Source organism: Carettochelys insculpta, chromosome 22 (genome assembly GCF_033958435.1).
Source record: "Carettochelys insculpta isolate YL-2023 chromosome 22, ASM3395843v1, whole genome shotgun sequence".
In the NCBI taxonomy this organism is placed as follows: domain Eukaryota; kingdom Metazoa; phylum Chordata; order Testudines; family Carettochelyidae; genus Carettochelys; species Carettochelys insculpta.
Genome location: NC_134158.1, coordinates 14418061 through 14433511, shown reverse-complemented (window position 1 = coordinate 14433511; position 15451 = coordinate 14418061). Strand labels below are relative to the sequence as shown.

The 15451-nt window shown below is 67.6% G+C and overlaps 2 protein-coding genes across 5 annotated transcripts; both read right to left on the bottom strand.

The window, feature by feature from the left end:
• Positions 1–2: 2 nt before the first annotated feature.
• Positions 3–4350, bottom strand: HSD17B14 (hydroxysteroid 17-beta dehydrogenase 14). Of its 2 annotated transcripts, XM_075016052.1 has the most exons (9): positions 4221–4350; positions 3304–3348; positions 2944–3044; positions 2692–2758; positions 2401–2492; positions 1924–2028; positions 1652–1719; positions 1131–1227; positions 3–553 (listed from the first exon to the last, which is right to left on the bottom strand). In XM_075016052.1, exons 1-9 carry the CDS (start codon positions 4306–4308, stop codon positions 404–406), a joined length of 813 nt encoding a protein of 270 aa, XP_074872153.1. In that variant the 5' UTR covers positions 4309–4350; the 3' UTR covers positions 3–403. The 2 variants fall into 2 exon arrangements, with proteins under 2 accessions (XP_074872153.1, XP_074872154.1); XM_075016053.1 differs by lacking the exon at positions 1924–2028.
• A 154-nt stretch (positions 4351–4504) lies between these two features.
• PLEKHA4 (pleckstrin homology domain containing A4) lies at positions 4505–14282 on the bottom strand. Of its 3 annotated transcripts, none has more exons than XM_075017752.1 (21): positions 14155–14282; positions 12357–12468; positions 11927–12031; positions 11644–11716; positions 11404–11501; positions 11018–11139; positions 10675–10899; positions 9973–10570; positions 9652–9717; positions 9480–9578; positions 9238–9309; positions 8830–8964; positions 8511–8660; positions 8267–8365; positions 7930–8035; positions 7713–7819; positions 7418–7538; positions 7238–7335; positions 6819–6980; positions 6331–6532; positions 4505–5821 (listed from the first exon to the last, which is right to left on the bottom strand). In XM_075017752.1, the coding sequence occupies exons 2-21, from the start codon at positions 12441–12443 to the stop codon at positions 5268–5270; spliced, it is 3279 nt and encodes a 1092-aa protein (XP_074873853.1). In that variant the 5' UTR covers positions 12444–12468; positions 14155–14282; the 3' UTR covers positions 4505–5267. The 3 variants fall into 3 exon arrangements, with proteins under 3 accessions (XP_074873853.1, XP_074873854.1, XP_074873855.1); XM_075017753.1 differs by having other exon boundaries at positions 7418–7571; positions 8884–8964; positions 14155–14281; XM_075017754.1 differs by having other exon boundaries at positions 8884–8964; positions 14155–14281.
• Between the last annotated feature and the right edge of the window lie 1169 nt (positions 14283–15451).

The window sequence follows — 15451 nt, the reverse complement described above, 5'->3', positions numbered from 1 at the left end:
GATTTGTTTGTAAATCGCCTGTATTAACCATGTGGATGGGCTCCTCCCTGCCCAGAGTCTCTGACAGAGATCGGGAACCCCTGCTACTACCCAGAGTCCCCCAGAGATTGGGGCGCCCAGCTGCTGCCCAGGCCTGCTATGCAGGTAACCAATGCCTCAGACACACCCTTGGCCTCAGAGGGGCATGAGGTCTAGGGGATGGAGCAGGGGAGGGGAGCCAGGACTCCTGGGTTCCCGCCCCAGGTTTTGGGGGGGGAGGGCAGTGGGGGTCAAGGGAGGGGAGTGACCTGCAGGGCTCCCATGCAGCATTTTGAAGCCTAGTGATTCTTACCCGCCTCAGGGCACCATCCCCAGGGGAAAGCGCCAGGCCAGAGGACCCAGGCGTCCTGCCCCCACCCCTCTCCTACCCAGCGCCCAGCCAGCACTTGGGCCCGTAGGCCAGCTCAGCCCCCCCGCTCAGCAGCAGGTCGATGCCGGTGCAGAAGGTGCCGTCTGCCGCCAGGTACATCACTGCCAGGGCGCACTCCTCTGCCGTGCCCATCCGGCCCAGCAGCTGGGGGGCAGGGGAGGTTGTGAGTCATGGGCCCACCCCCCACCCTCCCACCACGATCCACCCTGCAGCCCCCCAGCCCCTTCCCCCCAGTTTCCCTCTGCCCTCCACTGACTCCCGAGTTCCCCCCTCCCCAGCCCTTCCCCCACGGGGGGTACGACACCCCCTCCCCCCAGCTTCTCTTCTACTGGGTCTCTGAGCCTGTGTCTGGCTGCGAGTCCGTCTGTCTATCTGTCTCATCGAGAGCTCCCCCGCCCGGGAAGAGCCGGGACCCAGGGGACCGACTCCCATCCAAGCGTGAGAGCGGGGCTGCTATACCCACAAACGGCCACCAGGGGGCAGCAAGCAGGTGGCCTGCAGGGTCCCCACTATGCCGGGCTGGCCCTGAGGATGACTCCCCTGCCCTGCGCCCCCCTACTCCCTCAGCTCTGCACCCCCACACATCCAGCCCCTGCCCTGAGCCCCCCAGCCCTGCACCCTCTTCGCCCCCCGCCCAACACTCCCCAGCCCCATGCTCCCCACTCCTCCCGGCCCTGAAGCAGCTCTGGGTAAGTCTTCTAGTTTCCTGTAATCCACTTACCTGGGCCTCCTTCCCAGCCTGGATTGTGGCCTCTGGATCAGCTGTCTGGCTGGCTGCCTCCACCCACATGGGGGTCCAGATGTTCCCAGGAGAGATGCTGCAGGTGGGGACAATTTGGCACCATCCTGGCTCTCAGGTTTTCACCCCTTCCTGCCCATCGGCTTAGGGTTGTGAGCTTCCCCACAACAGTGCCCTCAGACAGGGACTGCCCTGGGTGCTGCAAACTTCCATGCAGCAGTGCCCGGACACAGGGACACCCCCGGGTGCTACAAGGTTTCCCACGACAGCGCCCCCAGACAGGGATTACTCTCCACGCAGCAGCAGCACCAAGGGATGACTATCCCAGATGCTGTGAGCTTCCCTCTGGCAGTGCCCGAGGCCGTAACGGTGGGGACAACCCCGGGAGTGGTGAGCTTCCCCTGTGACAGTGCCCCCAGCCTGTGACTGCCCAGGATGCTGCGAGCTGCCGGCAGCAGTGCCCCCAGGCCTGTAGTTGGTGGCAGGGGGGGGTTAGAAGATACCTGTTTACTCGCACCCCGTATCTGCTCTCGTCCACCGCCATGGCCTTTGTCATTGCTGTCACCGCACCCTGGGGACAGACCCAGGGTCAAGGGGCTGTCGGAATCGCCCCTCCCCCAACACCAGGCCCTGCCGGGGGCGGGGCAGCACGTGGCATAGACGCAGCCCCCAAGGTCTGATCAACCCCTGGGTTCGCCCCTGCTCTGGGGAGTGGGGGCTAGTGGTTAGTGCAGAGGGGGCTGGGAGCCAGGGTTCTCTTTGATTCTGCTAGTACCTTTGTGGCGACGTACGGAACAGCCTGCCTCTGGCCAATAATGCCCACAAGGCTGGAGATGTTGATGATGTTGCCCCGGGTCTCCCGTAGATGGGGAAGGGCAAACTGCACCAGAGACAAGATACAGGTCAGGTGATGCAGCCACTTCTGGGGTGGGGCGTGGGGCCTGGGAACACAGGAACCTTCCCCAGCGCTGGGATATGGCTGGCTCTGAGATGGTGCAGAGGGGGTGGGAACAGGAAACCTCCCCAACACTGGGAACATAGGAACCCCCCAGTGCTGGAATGCGGCTGGCTCTGGGGTGGGGAACGGGGGCTGGGAACACAGGAACCTTCCCCAGCACTGGGATGTGGCTGGCTCTGGGGTGGGAACAGAAAATCCCCCCAACACTGGGAACACAGGAACTCCCCCAGCGCTGAGATGCAGCTGGCTCTGGGGTGGAGCGCAGGGGGCTGGGAACACAGGAATACGTCTCACCTTTGCTGTCAGGAAGTAGGCAACCAAGTTGATGTCAAGAAGTTCCCGGAAGTGCTGGGAGCTGATGGCATCAATCTGTTCTTCAGGGGGATCTGGGGGTGAAAAGGCAGACACTGAACCCAACCCCGCACCTGATGCTCAGCCCCCAAGATCCCCAGTTCCCCTTGTGAGGAGGCAGTGGGGCCATGCACCCCCCACCTTACTCCCAGTTCTGGAATCCCTCCCCCCACGTTGCTGGACAGCTCTGGACCCACCCCCCCGGCCCTGCCCCCCAGGATTGGGGCCACTCACGGCATCCGGCATTGTTCACCAGGCAGTCAATGCGGCCGTAGCGCTGCAGGGTCACCGCGATCAGCTCCTGGGGGGCAGAGGAACACAGGTGGGCAGACTGGGCGCCATGGAAGGAGGTGGTTATGGGGGAGGGGAGAAGACAGGTAGGGGGAATCTGACCCGCTGGGCCCCAACCTGAAATGAGCCCTCCCCCACCCCTCCAAACAGCATGGGGGGACTGGGGGTCACTCAGCTGGAGCAGGCACCCCCCACCTGGATCTCTTCTTCTTTGGTGACATCGCACGGCTGGAAATGGGCCTCTCCAGGCCCCCCTGCTTCCTGCAGCTCCTGCACCAGAGCCCTTCCCGCAGTCCCTGCGAGGGAAAAGGGGGAACAGCCCGGGCTGGGGACACAGACACCTGGGGAGGGGCTGGACACCATGGAGGTGGGTTCACAGGAGGGGAGGCAGCAGGGTAGCGGCAGCCAAACATGGGGGTGTCCAGGAGAGGGAGGAGCTGGACACCCCAGACACTGGGGGGGGGACAGAAACCAGAACCCCACAGCCCCTGCCCAATCTGGGGCACAAGGGGACTAGCACCTCATGTGGGGTACAGGTGAGGAGCAATTCCTTACCCTCAGTTTCAGGGGCACAGAAGACCACATTAGCTCCCTGACGAACTGGGGGGGCAGAGTGAAGGGGGGCAGGAGAGGTACAGGGAGGAAGGTAGCACATGGGAGGGGGACATAGAACTAAATTAGCATCAACCAAGTGAAAACCAGTAAATAACCTGATGCTGCGAACTTCCCTGCAGCAGCACCCCTGAACAGGGACACTACCCCCCCAAGCTGTGAGCTTCCCTGCAGCAGCACCCCTGAACAGGGACACTACCCCCACAAGCTGTGAGCTTCCCTGCAGCAGTGCCCTGAACAGGGACACTACCCCCACAAGCTGTGAGCTTCCCTGCAGCAGCACCCCTGAACAGGGACACTACCCCCACAAGCTGTGAGCTTCCCTGCAGCAGTGGCCCCAAACACGAACCCGCCCCCCTGTGCTGCGAGCTTCCCTGTAGCAGTGCCCCTGGGAAATAATGCATCTCTGCTGCCCCCTGCTGGCCAGTCCCCCCATCTCCGACCAGCCTCCGACCCCAGGGGACCAGGGCAGGGCAGGGCAGAGGGCTGGAGCAGGTGAGGGCAAATCACAGTCCCTTCATAGGAGCTGGGTATGGGGGCTGCAGGGGGCTCGCTGCCGCGTTCCTGTCCTAGTGCCCCACCCCCCACTTCCTGGGGTTCATGACGGGTCGGACCGACAGTCACGGGACCGACGGACAAAGTCCAGGAAGAGACCAGATGGAACCCAGCCCTGCACCGAGACCCCCACTCCGATCCCTCCTGCAATGTCCGAGGGCCCCCACCCCGCCGCTCTGCGCCCCCAGGACCTCCGCCCCCCCCGCCCCTCACCCCCCAGGGCTCCCGCCCCCCCCCGCAATGCCCCCCCACTCCGCCGGCTCTGCTCCCCCAAGACCCCCACCCCCCGCAGCGCCTTCCCCCACCGAACTCCCGCACGACGGCCCGGCCGATGCCACGGCTGCCCCCGGTCACGACGACGGCGCGGCCCGGGTAGCGCAGCCCCGAGGCCATGGCGGTGGTCGCCCGGCTCCTCTGGAGAACGGGAAGCTGCCGCCGCAGGACACATGGCCACAGGGGGGGGGAGTGGTGCACCCTGGGAAATGTAGTCCTGTCCGTCCAGTGTCTCCAGCCCCGGCAGGACCTGGGGGCGGGGCCTGTCCCTGGGGGCGGGGCCTTTGTCTCTGGAATGAGGACGCAGCGATTCAAGGGTTAATCACAGGTGATTTATTGGGTACCTTGGGCTGCGATGGGCCCGACGCGAGGAGGACCCATCGGAGCCCCCAGGGGCCAGGCAAAAATCTGGGGGGACTTCCAGCTGCCTCTGGGGCTGGGCACAGGGGATCCCCTCCAGCACTGGGGCTGGGGCTGGGCACAGCGGACCCCCACCCAGCACTGGGGCAGGGCCCTTCTGGGGCCGGGGCTAGGCACAAGGGGCCCCTCTGGGGTGAGCCAGGGGCTCCTCTGGGGTGAGCCAGGGGCTGGGTATCTGGGGACACTCGCCTGGTGCAGGATGCAGCCCTGCTGGGATAGGGCCCCTGGAGACCCCTCGCCCCTCACAAAGCCCTGCAGGGGGGTGGTCCATCTTTATCTTGTTCCCACGCCTCTGTCTGCAGCTGCTAAGGACAGCGTGTGAAGGGTCTGGGCCCCAAACCCAAGGGTGGGCAGGGGAGACCTGGTGTCCCACAAATCCCCCTTCCCTCTGGGCACTGAGTGCAGCTTCAGCAGGGCAGGTGAGTGGAAGGAGCCCACAGCAGGAGGAGCAGGGGTGCGGGTCGGGAGTGAGGGGCACCAGCAGGGCTGGGGGGGCTTCTGGGTACACATCTCACTCCACCCCCTCACTCCTGCACGGTGTTAAGGCACCCCCACTGTGACCTTTGACCCTGGACTCCAAACATCCAAGCCCCGCCCTTGAGCCCCCACAGGTGAGGTAGGGCACAGGCGGGTGTTGACTCTGCCTCTGAGCCAATGGGTTAGAAGCTGGATTGTAGCAGGGTGATCCTGATTGGCTGGCTGCCCTGGCCCAGGTGTGCCACCACTCTGCTGGGTGGGCTTTCCCCTTCGCGCCCCTGACACATGCCATTGGCCAGGCTCTTGTTACCCACAATCCTTTGCTCAGGTGCCCGCTCCCCACACCCCTTCTGGCCCTCCCAGAGCAGAGTTGACTCCTGACTGGAGGCCTTCTGTATAGTCAATGTCCCATTGGTCAACTCAGGAACAGGGCCTGCCCCAAGGGAAGTGTCAGGGAGGGACAAGGCCCGATTGACAGCCTCTGACGGAGGTAATGAGTGATATAGGGATGATGTCTCAGTGGCTGATCCTGCCCGCCGCCCTGAATGAGCGGTAAATGCTGTATTCTGATTGGCTGGATTGCAAGGTTCAGACATGAGATGATTGGCCTCTGGGTGCCCCTGAGGGGGCGACCCAGTCAGCAACAAGTGCTGATTGGTTACTACATCCAGTAGCTCAGGGGAGGGGGCCAGGTTAGGGTCAGAGTCCCCCAGCTGGGGTTCAGGCAGGGTCCTCCCTGCAGAGAGAGAGAGAGAAACCAGCGTCACTGACCCCCTCCATGAATGAGACATGGCCACCTCTGGGGTGGGGCGTGGGGGCCGGGGATACAGTGACCCCTCAGCCAGTGTGGAGACGCAGCCACCTCTGGGGTGGGGCATGGAGCTGAGATACAATGACCCTTTCCTGCCTTTAATGAGTTAGAAATGGGCCCTTTCCCATCCCTGAGCCCTGCTCCAGATGCCCACCTCCCCAAGCTCTTCCCACCTCAGGGCCCTAACAGCAGCAGCCAGAAACTTCCCCCACAGCCGAAGCCGACTCCAGCCACGTTTTGCTGTCCTGGCTGAACTGTTGTCCCAGCTCTGTGGGGAGTGGTGCTGCATGGGACAGGGTGGGAAAGAGAGGCCCCTAAGGGGGACAGAACCCAGGGGTCCCCACTCCCAGCCCTCCTCCGCTCTAACCACTAGCCCCCACTCCCCTCCCTGAGCCAGGGCAGAGCGTGAGAGTCCTGGCTCTGAGCCCTGTTACCCGTGATGAATTTGGTGCGCTCGGAGGCCTCAGTGGCTAGTGCGTACGCCAGGGTCCTGATCCTGTGCCGGTCTCTCTCAGGGGGTGGGGGTGGGGGTGGCTGGCTCCACAGACCCCCAGTCTGTCCTCCACATAGCAGTGACTCTGTATCAGTCTGGCTCGGCTCTGGGCCAAGGCTGGTGGCTGGAGCTGGCAGGGTGAGCTGATGGGAGAATGTTAGAAGGGGGAGTGAACAGGGGAATTCGAGCCCTGGGCAGGCCCCTGCCCTCTGCTCGCCAGCACAGCCCCCCTCCTAATGCAGATACCCTCCAGCTCCAACCACTAGACCCCACCCCTGACCCAGAACTTGGGAGAGAACCTAGGAGTAGTGCTGGTGAGTGAGATGTGCGGGACAGAGCACCTGGTTTCCCGGGGGACACAGCACGTATGGCCTCAGGACACCCCCACCCTGCAGCCCAGGCACCCCTCCCCCCAGGCTGTGTACCCACCCGGCTGGCGCTGGTCCGGAGGGAGCCTTGCCGGGGACCCCAGGGCTTCTGCCCGCTCCCCTCCTCCTGCCTCCGGCCTTCCTGGTGTCGCCGCATCCTCTCCAGCTGCTCCTCCAAGCTCATCCGGGCCCGGTGGGGACCTGGGAGATCCGGCGGGATCACCTGTGGGGACGAGAATCGCAGCACAACTGCCTGCAGGGAACCCAGGTGTCCTGGCTCCTGGCACCACCACCCTCCCGCGCTCTGAGCATTAGACCCCACAGCCCTCCCTGAGCTGGGGAGAGAACCCAGGCATCCGGATTCCCAGCCCCAATTACTCTAAGTCACTTAGCCCCACAGCCAGCGCAGAGCTGGGGACAGGACCCAGGTATCTGGGCTCTCAGGCACTGACCAGAGGGGTGTGGGGGAAGCCCAGCTACCTTGCCTGACTGCTCCTCGGTTTGGTGCTCCCAGGGCTGTGGGGGGGCTGGACTGGGGGTCCGGGATAGCTGGGGGGCAGCTGAAGAGAAGCAGAGCCCTGTGGGGGGCAGCAGCGGTTATGGGGGGAGGGACACAAGGGGCCAACACTGGGCCGGGCGGGGTTGGGAGGGGAAACGCACCTGGTACCACATCGTCAATCACTCGCAGGGGGCGCCCTCCATCCGGCTCAGGGGACTGGCTCTGGGGGGGCCGAGAGCCCCAGGCGTCTCCCCTCGGCACGTGCCCCTCAGCTGGCTCACCCTGGGGCGGGGGACAGAGAGCTGCAGGGCTGGGCTGCAGGATGGGAGTGAGGGGCACCAGCTGCAGAGAGGGGCCTAGGACCTGACCCCCTCAGGCCAAAGAACTCCCCTCCCCCAACCTCTTCCTCCTTGGGCCCACCTCCAGGCTAGCCCCCCAGGAGTGCAGCCTGCTCACCCTGGCTGGAGGCTCCTGGCGCTGGCTCCCTCCCTGCGGCCCAGGCAGGGGGCTCTGGGCTGTGTCCCCCCAGCGCTCCACAACAGGGGAGGCAGCTAGAGAGAAACCTGCAAAGGAGGGGGAACAGCGTCAGTGACCCACAGCCCAGCCCCCACGGCTGCCCAGCCCCCATGGCTGCCCCTCCCCCACCTTCCAGCCCAGCCCCCTGGGGCAGGACCTGGGAATGTCCGGAGGTGCAGGGTGGGAGAGGGGCCACAGGCAGCTCCTAGCCCCACAATGATGTCCTCGATCATCCACAGCTCCTGCCGGGCAGCCACCTGCTCCTGTGGGCAGAGGGCACAAACCAGCTGTAATGGGGCTTGGGGTCCCCAAGCTCTGCACCCTGTCTGCCCCCCACAGCTCTGCACTTCCTGCTGCCCTCCCCCCCAATAAGCGTCCCTCCCCCCGCCAGCTCCCTGAAGCCCAGTGCAGGGGAAGCCTGGAGCAGGTGCCTCACAGACCAATCCCTTCAGCAGTGTGGCAGGATGGAGGCGCCCGACTGAGCAGTGACAGACCTGGGGATGCCCGAACTGTCGGACCTCAGCCAGCGTTTCCCGCAGCCGCTGCAGCTCTGTCCCCAGGGTGGTGTAATCTCCCCAGGCCCTCTCACTCTCCTGGATAGCAAACAGCCAGCCAGTTAAACAGGGACCCAACACCAAGATGCGGCTCCTCTGGGGTGGAGCCAGGGCTGGTTATGCAGGGACCCGTCGCTGAGGTGCAGCCCCTCTGGGGTGGAGTGCACCAGCCGGCTGCACTCACCAGTGCCAGGTCACAGAGCCGGGCTCTCACTTGCACTAGCTCATCCTGCAGCCGCCTCTGCTGGTACCAGATGTTTTCCTGCACCAGGTCCTGGCCTCTGCACTCATCCAGGTGGTGCCTGGTCAGCTCCAAGGCCTTCTCCAGTCTCTCCTGTGGAGGGTCCCATCTAGTCACCCCTTGGATGGCATGGGGGGGCAGTGAGGGCAGGGACATCCCTGCCCCCCCTTTTGGAGGTGTGGGGGGAAACCCTGCACCCCCTTCCCTGCTGGGTCACCCCTTAAGAAGAGCCCTGCCATCCAGGGGCCCTGCAGCCCCTCACCCGGAGCTGGGATGGTGTGCAGGAGCCCAGGCTGTGGCGTGGCAGCACAATTACCTTCTCAGCCCGGAGGTGACCTGTCTCCTCCTCCAGCCCCCGCAGCAGCCTGTCCTGGCCACAGAGTCTGGTCAGGAGAACCTGCAGGGCAGAGCAGGAGGTGAGACAACCAGGTGGGCTGGGACTTGAGGTGTGTGGGGATGACAAGGGGTTGGGATTTAGGGTATCTTGGGCCAAGGGGACCCCAAGAGCATCCCACTTCCCACTGATGCAGGCGGCCATATAACCAGGCAGCGGGTGAGATACTGGGGTAGATGGGCCCATAGGGCAGCCCGGGGGAGAGGATATGGGGGTGTCTGGGATGTGGGTGATGCTGGATGGGGGTGCAGGGTGGGGGAACGCAGACGCACTCACATCGGTGTTACTCTCGGCCCCAGGTGACAGCAGCAGGGTCCCATCCTGGGACAGTGCGGCCACGCTCCGGGGCTGGGGGAGGAAGAAGAGGGTGAGGAGCAGAGGAGCCGGGAGTCTGGCCCACCCCCACCTTCCCCTCCCGACTCCCATACCAGAGTTCTCCTGCCTTAGCCGCAGGATGCCCCTTTGGGGAAGGGGATGGAGGGGGAAACTGAGGCACGAATGAGGAGGGGGGTGCGTACCAGAGCTCCCAGTGCAGTCCTCTTCCCCTGCGGACGGCTGGCGGGTGGGGGCAGCGGAGGCAGCTGGATGTAGCCAGAGGCGGCCGAGTGGGGGGAGATCTAGGGAGGGGGAGACGGGGTCAGTGGTGGGAGATGGGTAGGGGATGGGGGAAGGAATGGAGGGATCACTCACCAGTCGGCCATGGAGACGGGCCCGTGAGGGGGGGACCTCTTGGGAGGAGTAAAGTCGGTCTGTGAACTGCAAGGAGGGGAGGGGATGGGGAGTCAGTGCCAATAGGCAGAGCAGGGTGCCCCCTCATGCCCCCCCCGCAGCCCAGCACCCCCTGGTGCGCCCCCCCCGCAGCCCGGCTCCCCCTGGTGCCCCCTCATGCCCTCCCCGCAGCCCGGCTCCCCCTGCTGGGCCCCCCTGCAGCCCAGCTCCCCCTGCAGCTCAGCACCCCCTGGGCCCCCCCCCGCAGCCCAGAGCCCCCCTCAGCCAGCACCCCGCACATACCCGGCTCCGGGGCTGCCTCCCCAGGGCAGGCAGCATCGTGCTTGGCTGTGCCGGGCTCTCCTCCGCCGGGGTCTTGGGCCACACTAGGCAATGGCTGGGGTGGGGGCTGCGGGGGAAGCGCCCCGGGGGCCTGGCACAGGGCTCCTCCGAGGGCCGGACGTCGTAGCGGTCGGCGGGGGTCTGGGGGCGCCCCGGGACAGTTCTGCTGCCCCTCCCGGGCCCCCCGGGGGCGATATCCACCCGCCCCACCGGGGTGTGGGGCCGGGCCAGGCTGGGCCCCGCCTGGGCCAGAAGGGGGAGCTCTTCGCAGGAGGCAGCCAGGGAGGTGGCTCGGCCCTTCCGCCCCCCCCAGGGGGGGGATGAGCCCGGCGGGGGGCCCCGAGCCCCCCTGAGCTCGCTGGGCGTGGGGGGGAGGGAGTAGGAACGGGAGGAGCGAACGTGGCACTGGGCGGCGGGCGAGGGGCCCCAGGGGGCGGGGGAAGGGGGGCGCGGAGGGGGCTGTTCCAACTCGTGGGGGCGAGGGGGTGGTGCGGGGCTGCCCCGGGGAGAGTCGCCGGCCGAGGGCTCCTGGTCCCGCGGGATGCGGGAGGAGAAAGCGCTGGGGAGAGCGGAACAGAGAGGAAAGGGTTAAATGAGGCGGCAGGTGGCCTCCCAACCCTCCCTCCGCAGCGCCCCCTGCTGGGCGACGCCAACGGCTCCTACCTGCGCCCTGCCCCACTGACCGGGCTGGGGGGCGGCGCGGGGCCGCTGGAGGGGGACCCCTCCTCCCCTTGCGCCCCCCGGCCGGCCCGGCACAGGCTGTCCACGGACGAGTGGGCCCCCCCCAGCTGAGCGATCTCCAGCGACTCCAGGCTCCTGGCCGAGCCCAGGTCGGGCGTGGGGGGCCGGGTGCCCTCCAGGAGCTGGGCCTGGGGCGGGCGGCTGCTGCTGGGGGGCGAGAGACAGAAGAGTTACTGCAGAACCCAGGAGTCCTGAGGCTCAAGTCCCCCGCCCCGAACGGGGGAGAACCCAGGAGTCCGGGCCTCCACCCCTCCCCCTACCCCACCCGTACGTGCTGCTGGGGTAGCTCTCGGCCGCAGCCAAGCGGCTCATGGCCCGGATCCAGCCGTTCATGTCCTCCTGGGTGTCAGCGCTGAAGTAGTAGGTCCGCATGCCGCGGTGCTCGGCCTGGGGGCCAGAAGGGGGCGTGCTTAGTGGGGGGGAAGGGGGCTGGAGGCTTCAGGGAGACCAGCCGCCCCCAGCCCGAGGCCGCCTCCACCGCCACCGCCGCAGAGAGAACCCGGGAGTCCTGGCTCCCAGCACCCGCCTCCTCCACGCTCTAATCACGAGACCCCCTCCCAGAATTGCGGGGAGGACCCAGGAATCTGGGGCTGTCCAAGAGGTGTGGGGGGGAGGGGTTCAGAGCTGAACAACTTCCCCACCTAGACCCACCTTGAATATGAATTTGCGGCTCTTCCCCTCCGCGGCCAGCGGCCGGATCTCGTAGCTGGGCAGCGGGATGCTGCCCCAAACCGCCTCCTCCCGGCTGTCTGGGGGATCCCAAAGGAGAGGGGGAGTCAGGAGGCGCCCGGAGCCCCCCGCCCGCTCCCCGGGGCGCCCCCTGCCGGACCGACACAGCCCGGAGCCCCCCGCCCGCTCCCCGGGGCGCCCCCTGCCGGGCTGGGCAGGTACCTCGGTAGTAGAAGAGGCAGTAATCGGCCAACACAAACCAGCGCCGTTTCCAGAGCTTCAGGCCGGAGCTGTCCTGGAACAGAGCCGCCCCCAGGGCAGGTGATGGGGACCCCCAGACCTGCCCACCATCGGCCCCGCCCCCGGCCCCCTCCCCCACACATGGGCTCAAACCTACCGCCCACCCCGAGACCCCCCTCCCAGCCCCACTGCCCCCTTGGAGCTCCAGCCCCCCAAGCAGCACGTTCCCCACCCACCGCCCCCGGTTGCCAGCCCGGCCCCCCACCTGTTTGCACAGCCAGCCCCTCATGACCACGGGCGCGTTGGGGTCGCGCTTGATTGAATGTTCCCTCTTGGCGAAGGTGTGAATGCGCCGCAGGGGGCGGGCAGGCTGGGGGCGGGGCGAGAAAGGGTTAATACTCGCGCGTCACGCACCAGCCACTAGGGGGCGCCGGCTCCCACGTGGGCGTGGGCTGGGCTGGGCTGGGCTGGGCTGGGCGGGGCGGGGCGGGGCGGGGCCAGACCCGAGTTGGAGGGAGTTGAGGTGGCAGCTGGGGGAGATGGGGGGCGGGGAGCAGGCGCTGGGGGGCTGAAGAGGGGCCTGTGGCTGGTGTCTCTCCTTGCCCCTTCTGGGAGGACGCTGGGAGCCCGGAGGACACCTTTCCCCTCCCCCCGCCACAGGTCCCCCCAGGGCAGACACCCATCCCCCCCCGCACCTTGGTGGCCCCCAGGCTGATGGAGGAGATGGTAAGGACGCTGCTGGCCTGGCTCAGGCCGCTCCTGGGGCGCTCCCTGTCAGCCATGGCTCCCGGCCGGCCCAGCCCACGCCTGGAATACAAAAGGGTCCAGAGAAGTCAGGGCACTGCTGCAGGGAAGTTCACAGCGCCGGGGGTCCCTGATTAGGGGGGGCTGTTTGTGGGGAAGTTCAGGTCCCCAGTGCACTGCGGCGGGGAAGCTCACAGCACTTGGGGACCCTGGCTAGGGGCACTGCGGCGGGGAAGTTCGCAGCCCTAGTCAGGCTGGCATCTCCCCTGACCCGATGCCCAGGGTGGTGCGTGGGCGGGAGACAAAGCGGGAGCTGAGCCAGCGGCCAGATTCCGGGCCGGGGGGGAGGGGGCTGAATGGCCCCATTCATGCCGCTGGCCTGGCACGCAGATGGGGAGGTGCAGGGGGGGGTGAGAGTGACCCCTAGCAAGGCCCCCTGGCAAAAGCTGCGAGCTTCCCCCAGCAGTGCCACAAGCCAGGGAAGCCCCGGGACTGAGACCGAGACACGGCCCATCCCCCTGTACCCCCAGACCGAGACACGGCCCCCCGCTGTACCCAACCCTGGGAGCCCGTGCAGGGCACACAGAGCCGCTTTCTCTGCTCCCGGCTGCCCGGCCGCGGCGCCGGCTGAGCCAGGGGCCAGCTGCTTGCGGGGGCGCGGGGAGGCAGGAATTCCTCATCCGACACGGCTGGGCCGCACCCGGGTCAGAGCCCGGCGGGGCTGGAGTTAACTCCTTCCTCGGCCGGGCACTGCTGGGGGAAGCTCACAGCGCGTGGGTCCCTGGCTGGGGCACTGCTGGGGGAAGCTCACAGCACTGGAGTCCCCGGCTGGGGCACTGCTGGGGGAAGCTCACAGCGCGTGGGTCCCTGGCTGGGGCACTGCTGGGGGAAGCTCACAGCACTGGGGTTCCCGGCTGGGGCACTGCTGGGGGAAGCTCGCAGCGCGGGGGTCCCTGGCTGGGGCACTGCTGGGGGAAGCTCACAGCACTGGAGTCCCCGGCTGGGGCACTGCTGGGGGAGGCTCGCAGCGCGGGGGTCCCTGGCTGGGGCACTGCTGGGGGAAGCTCACAGCACTGGAGTCCCCGGCTGGGGCACTGCTGGGGGAAGCTCACAGCACTGGGGTTCCCGGCTGGGGCACTGCTGGGGGAAGCTCACAGCACTGGAGTCCCCGGCTGGGGCACTGCTGGGGGAAGCTCACAGCACTGGGGTTCCCGGCTGGGGCACTGCTGGGGGAAGCTCGCAGCGCGGGGGTCCCTGGCTGGGGCACTGCTGGGGGAAGCTCACAGCACTGGAGTCCCCGGCTGGGGCACTGCTGGGGGAGGCTCGCAGCGCGGGGCCCGGACAGGCCCGAGTTATTTAGCTGGAATTCAGAGCAGGACAACCTCGGACCGCCCACAGCAGCTGCGTCCCCTCCCGCCCCTCCCCCCGCCAGGCTCGGGGCCCCGCCCGGCGCACCCGTGTCCCCTCCGCCGCCCCCCGAGCCGTGGGGTCCCTGCATGGGGCAGATCGGCCCCGCTCCAATTCCAGCCCGAGCCCCTTGCCCGCCCCACGCCAGCTGGGGCCCGGGCGGGGCGCGGCGCGGCAGGCGCTGCCCGTAAGGAATCTGGGCCCCAGGCCCAGGCGGGTGGGGGGGCAGACGCAGCCCCCCCATTGCGGCAGCTGGTCTGCCCCCAGCTCTGGGAGGGATGGGCGGGGGGGGCTGCGCCAGGCCTGGGGCTGGCGGGGTGGGGGGGCGGGCATGGCTCTTACCTGGCCCCTGGTGGGGCTCGCGCGGCTCCCCGACGCTTGGGGGGGTCCTGAGGGGCAGGTTGTCAGCGATGCCCCATTGGGTCGGGCCCTCTCGGGGACTCTGCGCTCCCCGCCCTCCCCCGCCCCCCCTTCGCTCGGTCCTGCCCCCTTCAGCTCCCCCGCTCCCCTCTATCCTCCTTCCCTCCGCACCCCTCGAGTACCCCCTGCACCGCCTCGGTAGCCGCGTCCCTCTAGCGTCCTCCCCGCGCCCGCCTCCGCCCCCCCGGGGCTCCTCTCGCGTCCTCCCCGCGCCCCCCTGCGTCCCCCCCGGGGCTCCTCTCGCGTCCTCCCCGCGCCCCTCTGCGTCCCGCCCCAGGGCACCTCTCGCGTCCTCCCCGTGCCTCAGTCCGCTTCCACCTCCCTGGCTTAAGCCCCTGCCCTGCGCTGCATCTCGCCGTCCGTCCGTCCCCACCTCTCGCAGCTGTTTCTCTCCCGGGCCCCTGCGGCCGCCCAGCGCCTCCCGGGAGGGGTCCGGGGACAAAGAGTTTCCCTCCCCGTCCGCCCCCTCCCACTGCAGCGCCGGGCGGGGCTGGCGGCCCGGACTCCTGGGTTCTTTCCCTACCCCTAGCCGAGAGGGGGAGGGGGCGGGGGCGGGCAAAGCTGAGAGTATTTCCCGGGGGGGGATGCCGCGGGGGGGGGGGTCACTGGCTCATGCAGCTTCTGTCCACCTGCCGTCTCCCTCCCACCCGGGTCCACCCCGCCAGTGGGCCTGAGCCTCTGGCGCCCCCACGTGGCCTGCCGCAGCGAAGGCAGAGCCGGCGGCTGCTCAGGAGACGGGCTCCCCGAACAGTGGGGCTCCGCAGAGGGAGGCCCATCTGCGACTCACGGGTGGGGCATTAGGCCCATTTCACAAACGGGGAAACTGAGGCAGGGAAGCAACAAGGCTCACAGAGAGCAAACAAAGCCGAAGTCCTGGCTCCGACCCCTCCCCCCCACTGCCCCCCGGGCTGGGGAGAGCACCCCGGAATCCTGCCCCCTCCCCTCCCCGCGACCTCCGCCGCCCCAGGCGGAAGCGCGTCCAGAGGTTGTGACATAGAAGAAATAGGACAGAAAAGTGAAAGTGAAAAGGGGAAGCGAACCTGCTCCGGGAGGGAAACCCTGGCGGGGCAGGAGAGTCAGGGGGATCCCCAGCCACGCCCGGATCGGGACCCCTGTCTGACAGAGCTGGACCCGCCCCCCAGTCCCCTCCCGCTCCCTGCTCTAACCACAAGGCCTCACTCCCTTCGCCAGCCAGGGAGGGAACCCAGGAGTCCTGACT

Coding starts and splice junctions, on each gene's coding strand:
- HSD17B14 (XM_075016052.1), bottom strand. CDS start 4,308: ATGGCCTCGGGGCTGCGCTACCCGGGCCGCGCCGTCGTCGTGACCGGG. Junction 3,349..4,220: donor GGCCGTCGTGCGGGAGTTCG/GTGGGGGAAGGC, acceptor CTGCCCCCCCAG/TTCGTCAGGGAGCTAATGTG. Junction 2,029..2,400: donor CCTACTTCCTGACAGCAAAG/GTGAGACGTATT, acceptor TCTCTGGTGCAG/TTTGCCCTTCCCCATCTACG.
- PLEKHA4 (XM_075017752.1), bottom strand. CDS start 12,443: ATGGCTGACAGGGAGCGCCCCAGGAGCGGCCTGAGCCAGGCCAGCAGC. Junction 11,502..11,643: donor CTGCCTCTTCTACTACCGAG/GTACCTGCCCAG, acceptor GGGATCCCCCAG/ACAGCCGGGAGGAGGCGGTT. Junction 9,579..9,651: donor CCCGTCTCCATGGCCGACTG/GTGAGTGATCCC, acceptor CCCCCTCCCTAG/ATCTCCCCCCACTCGGCCGC.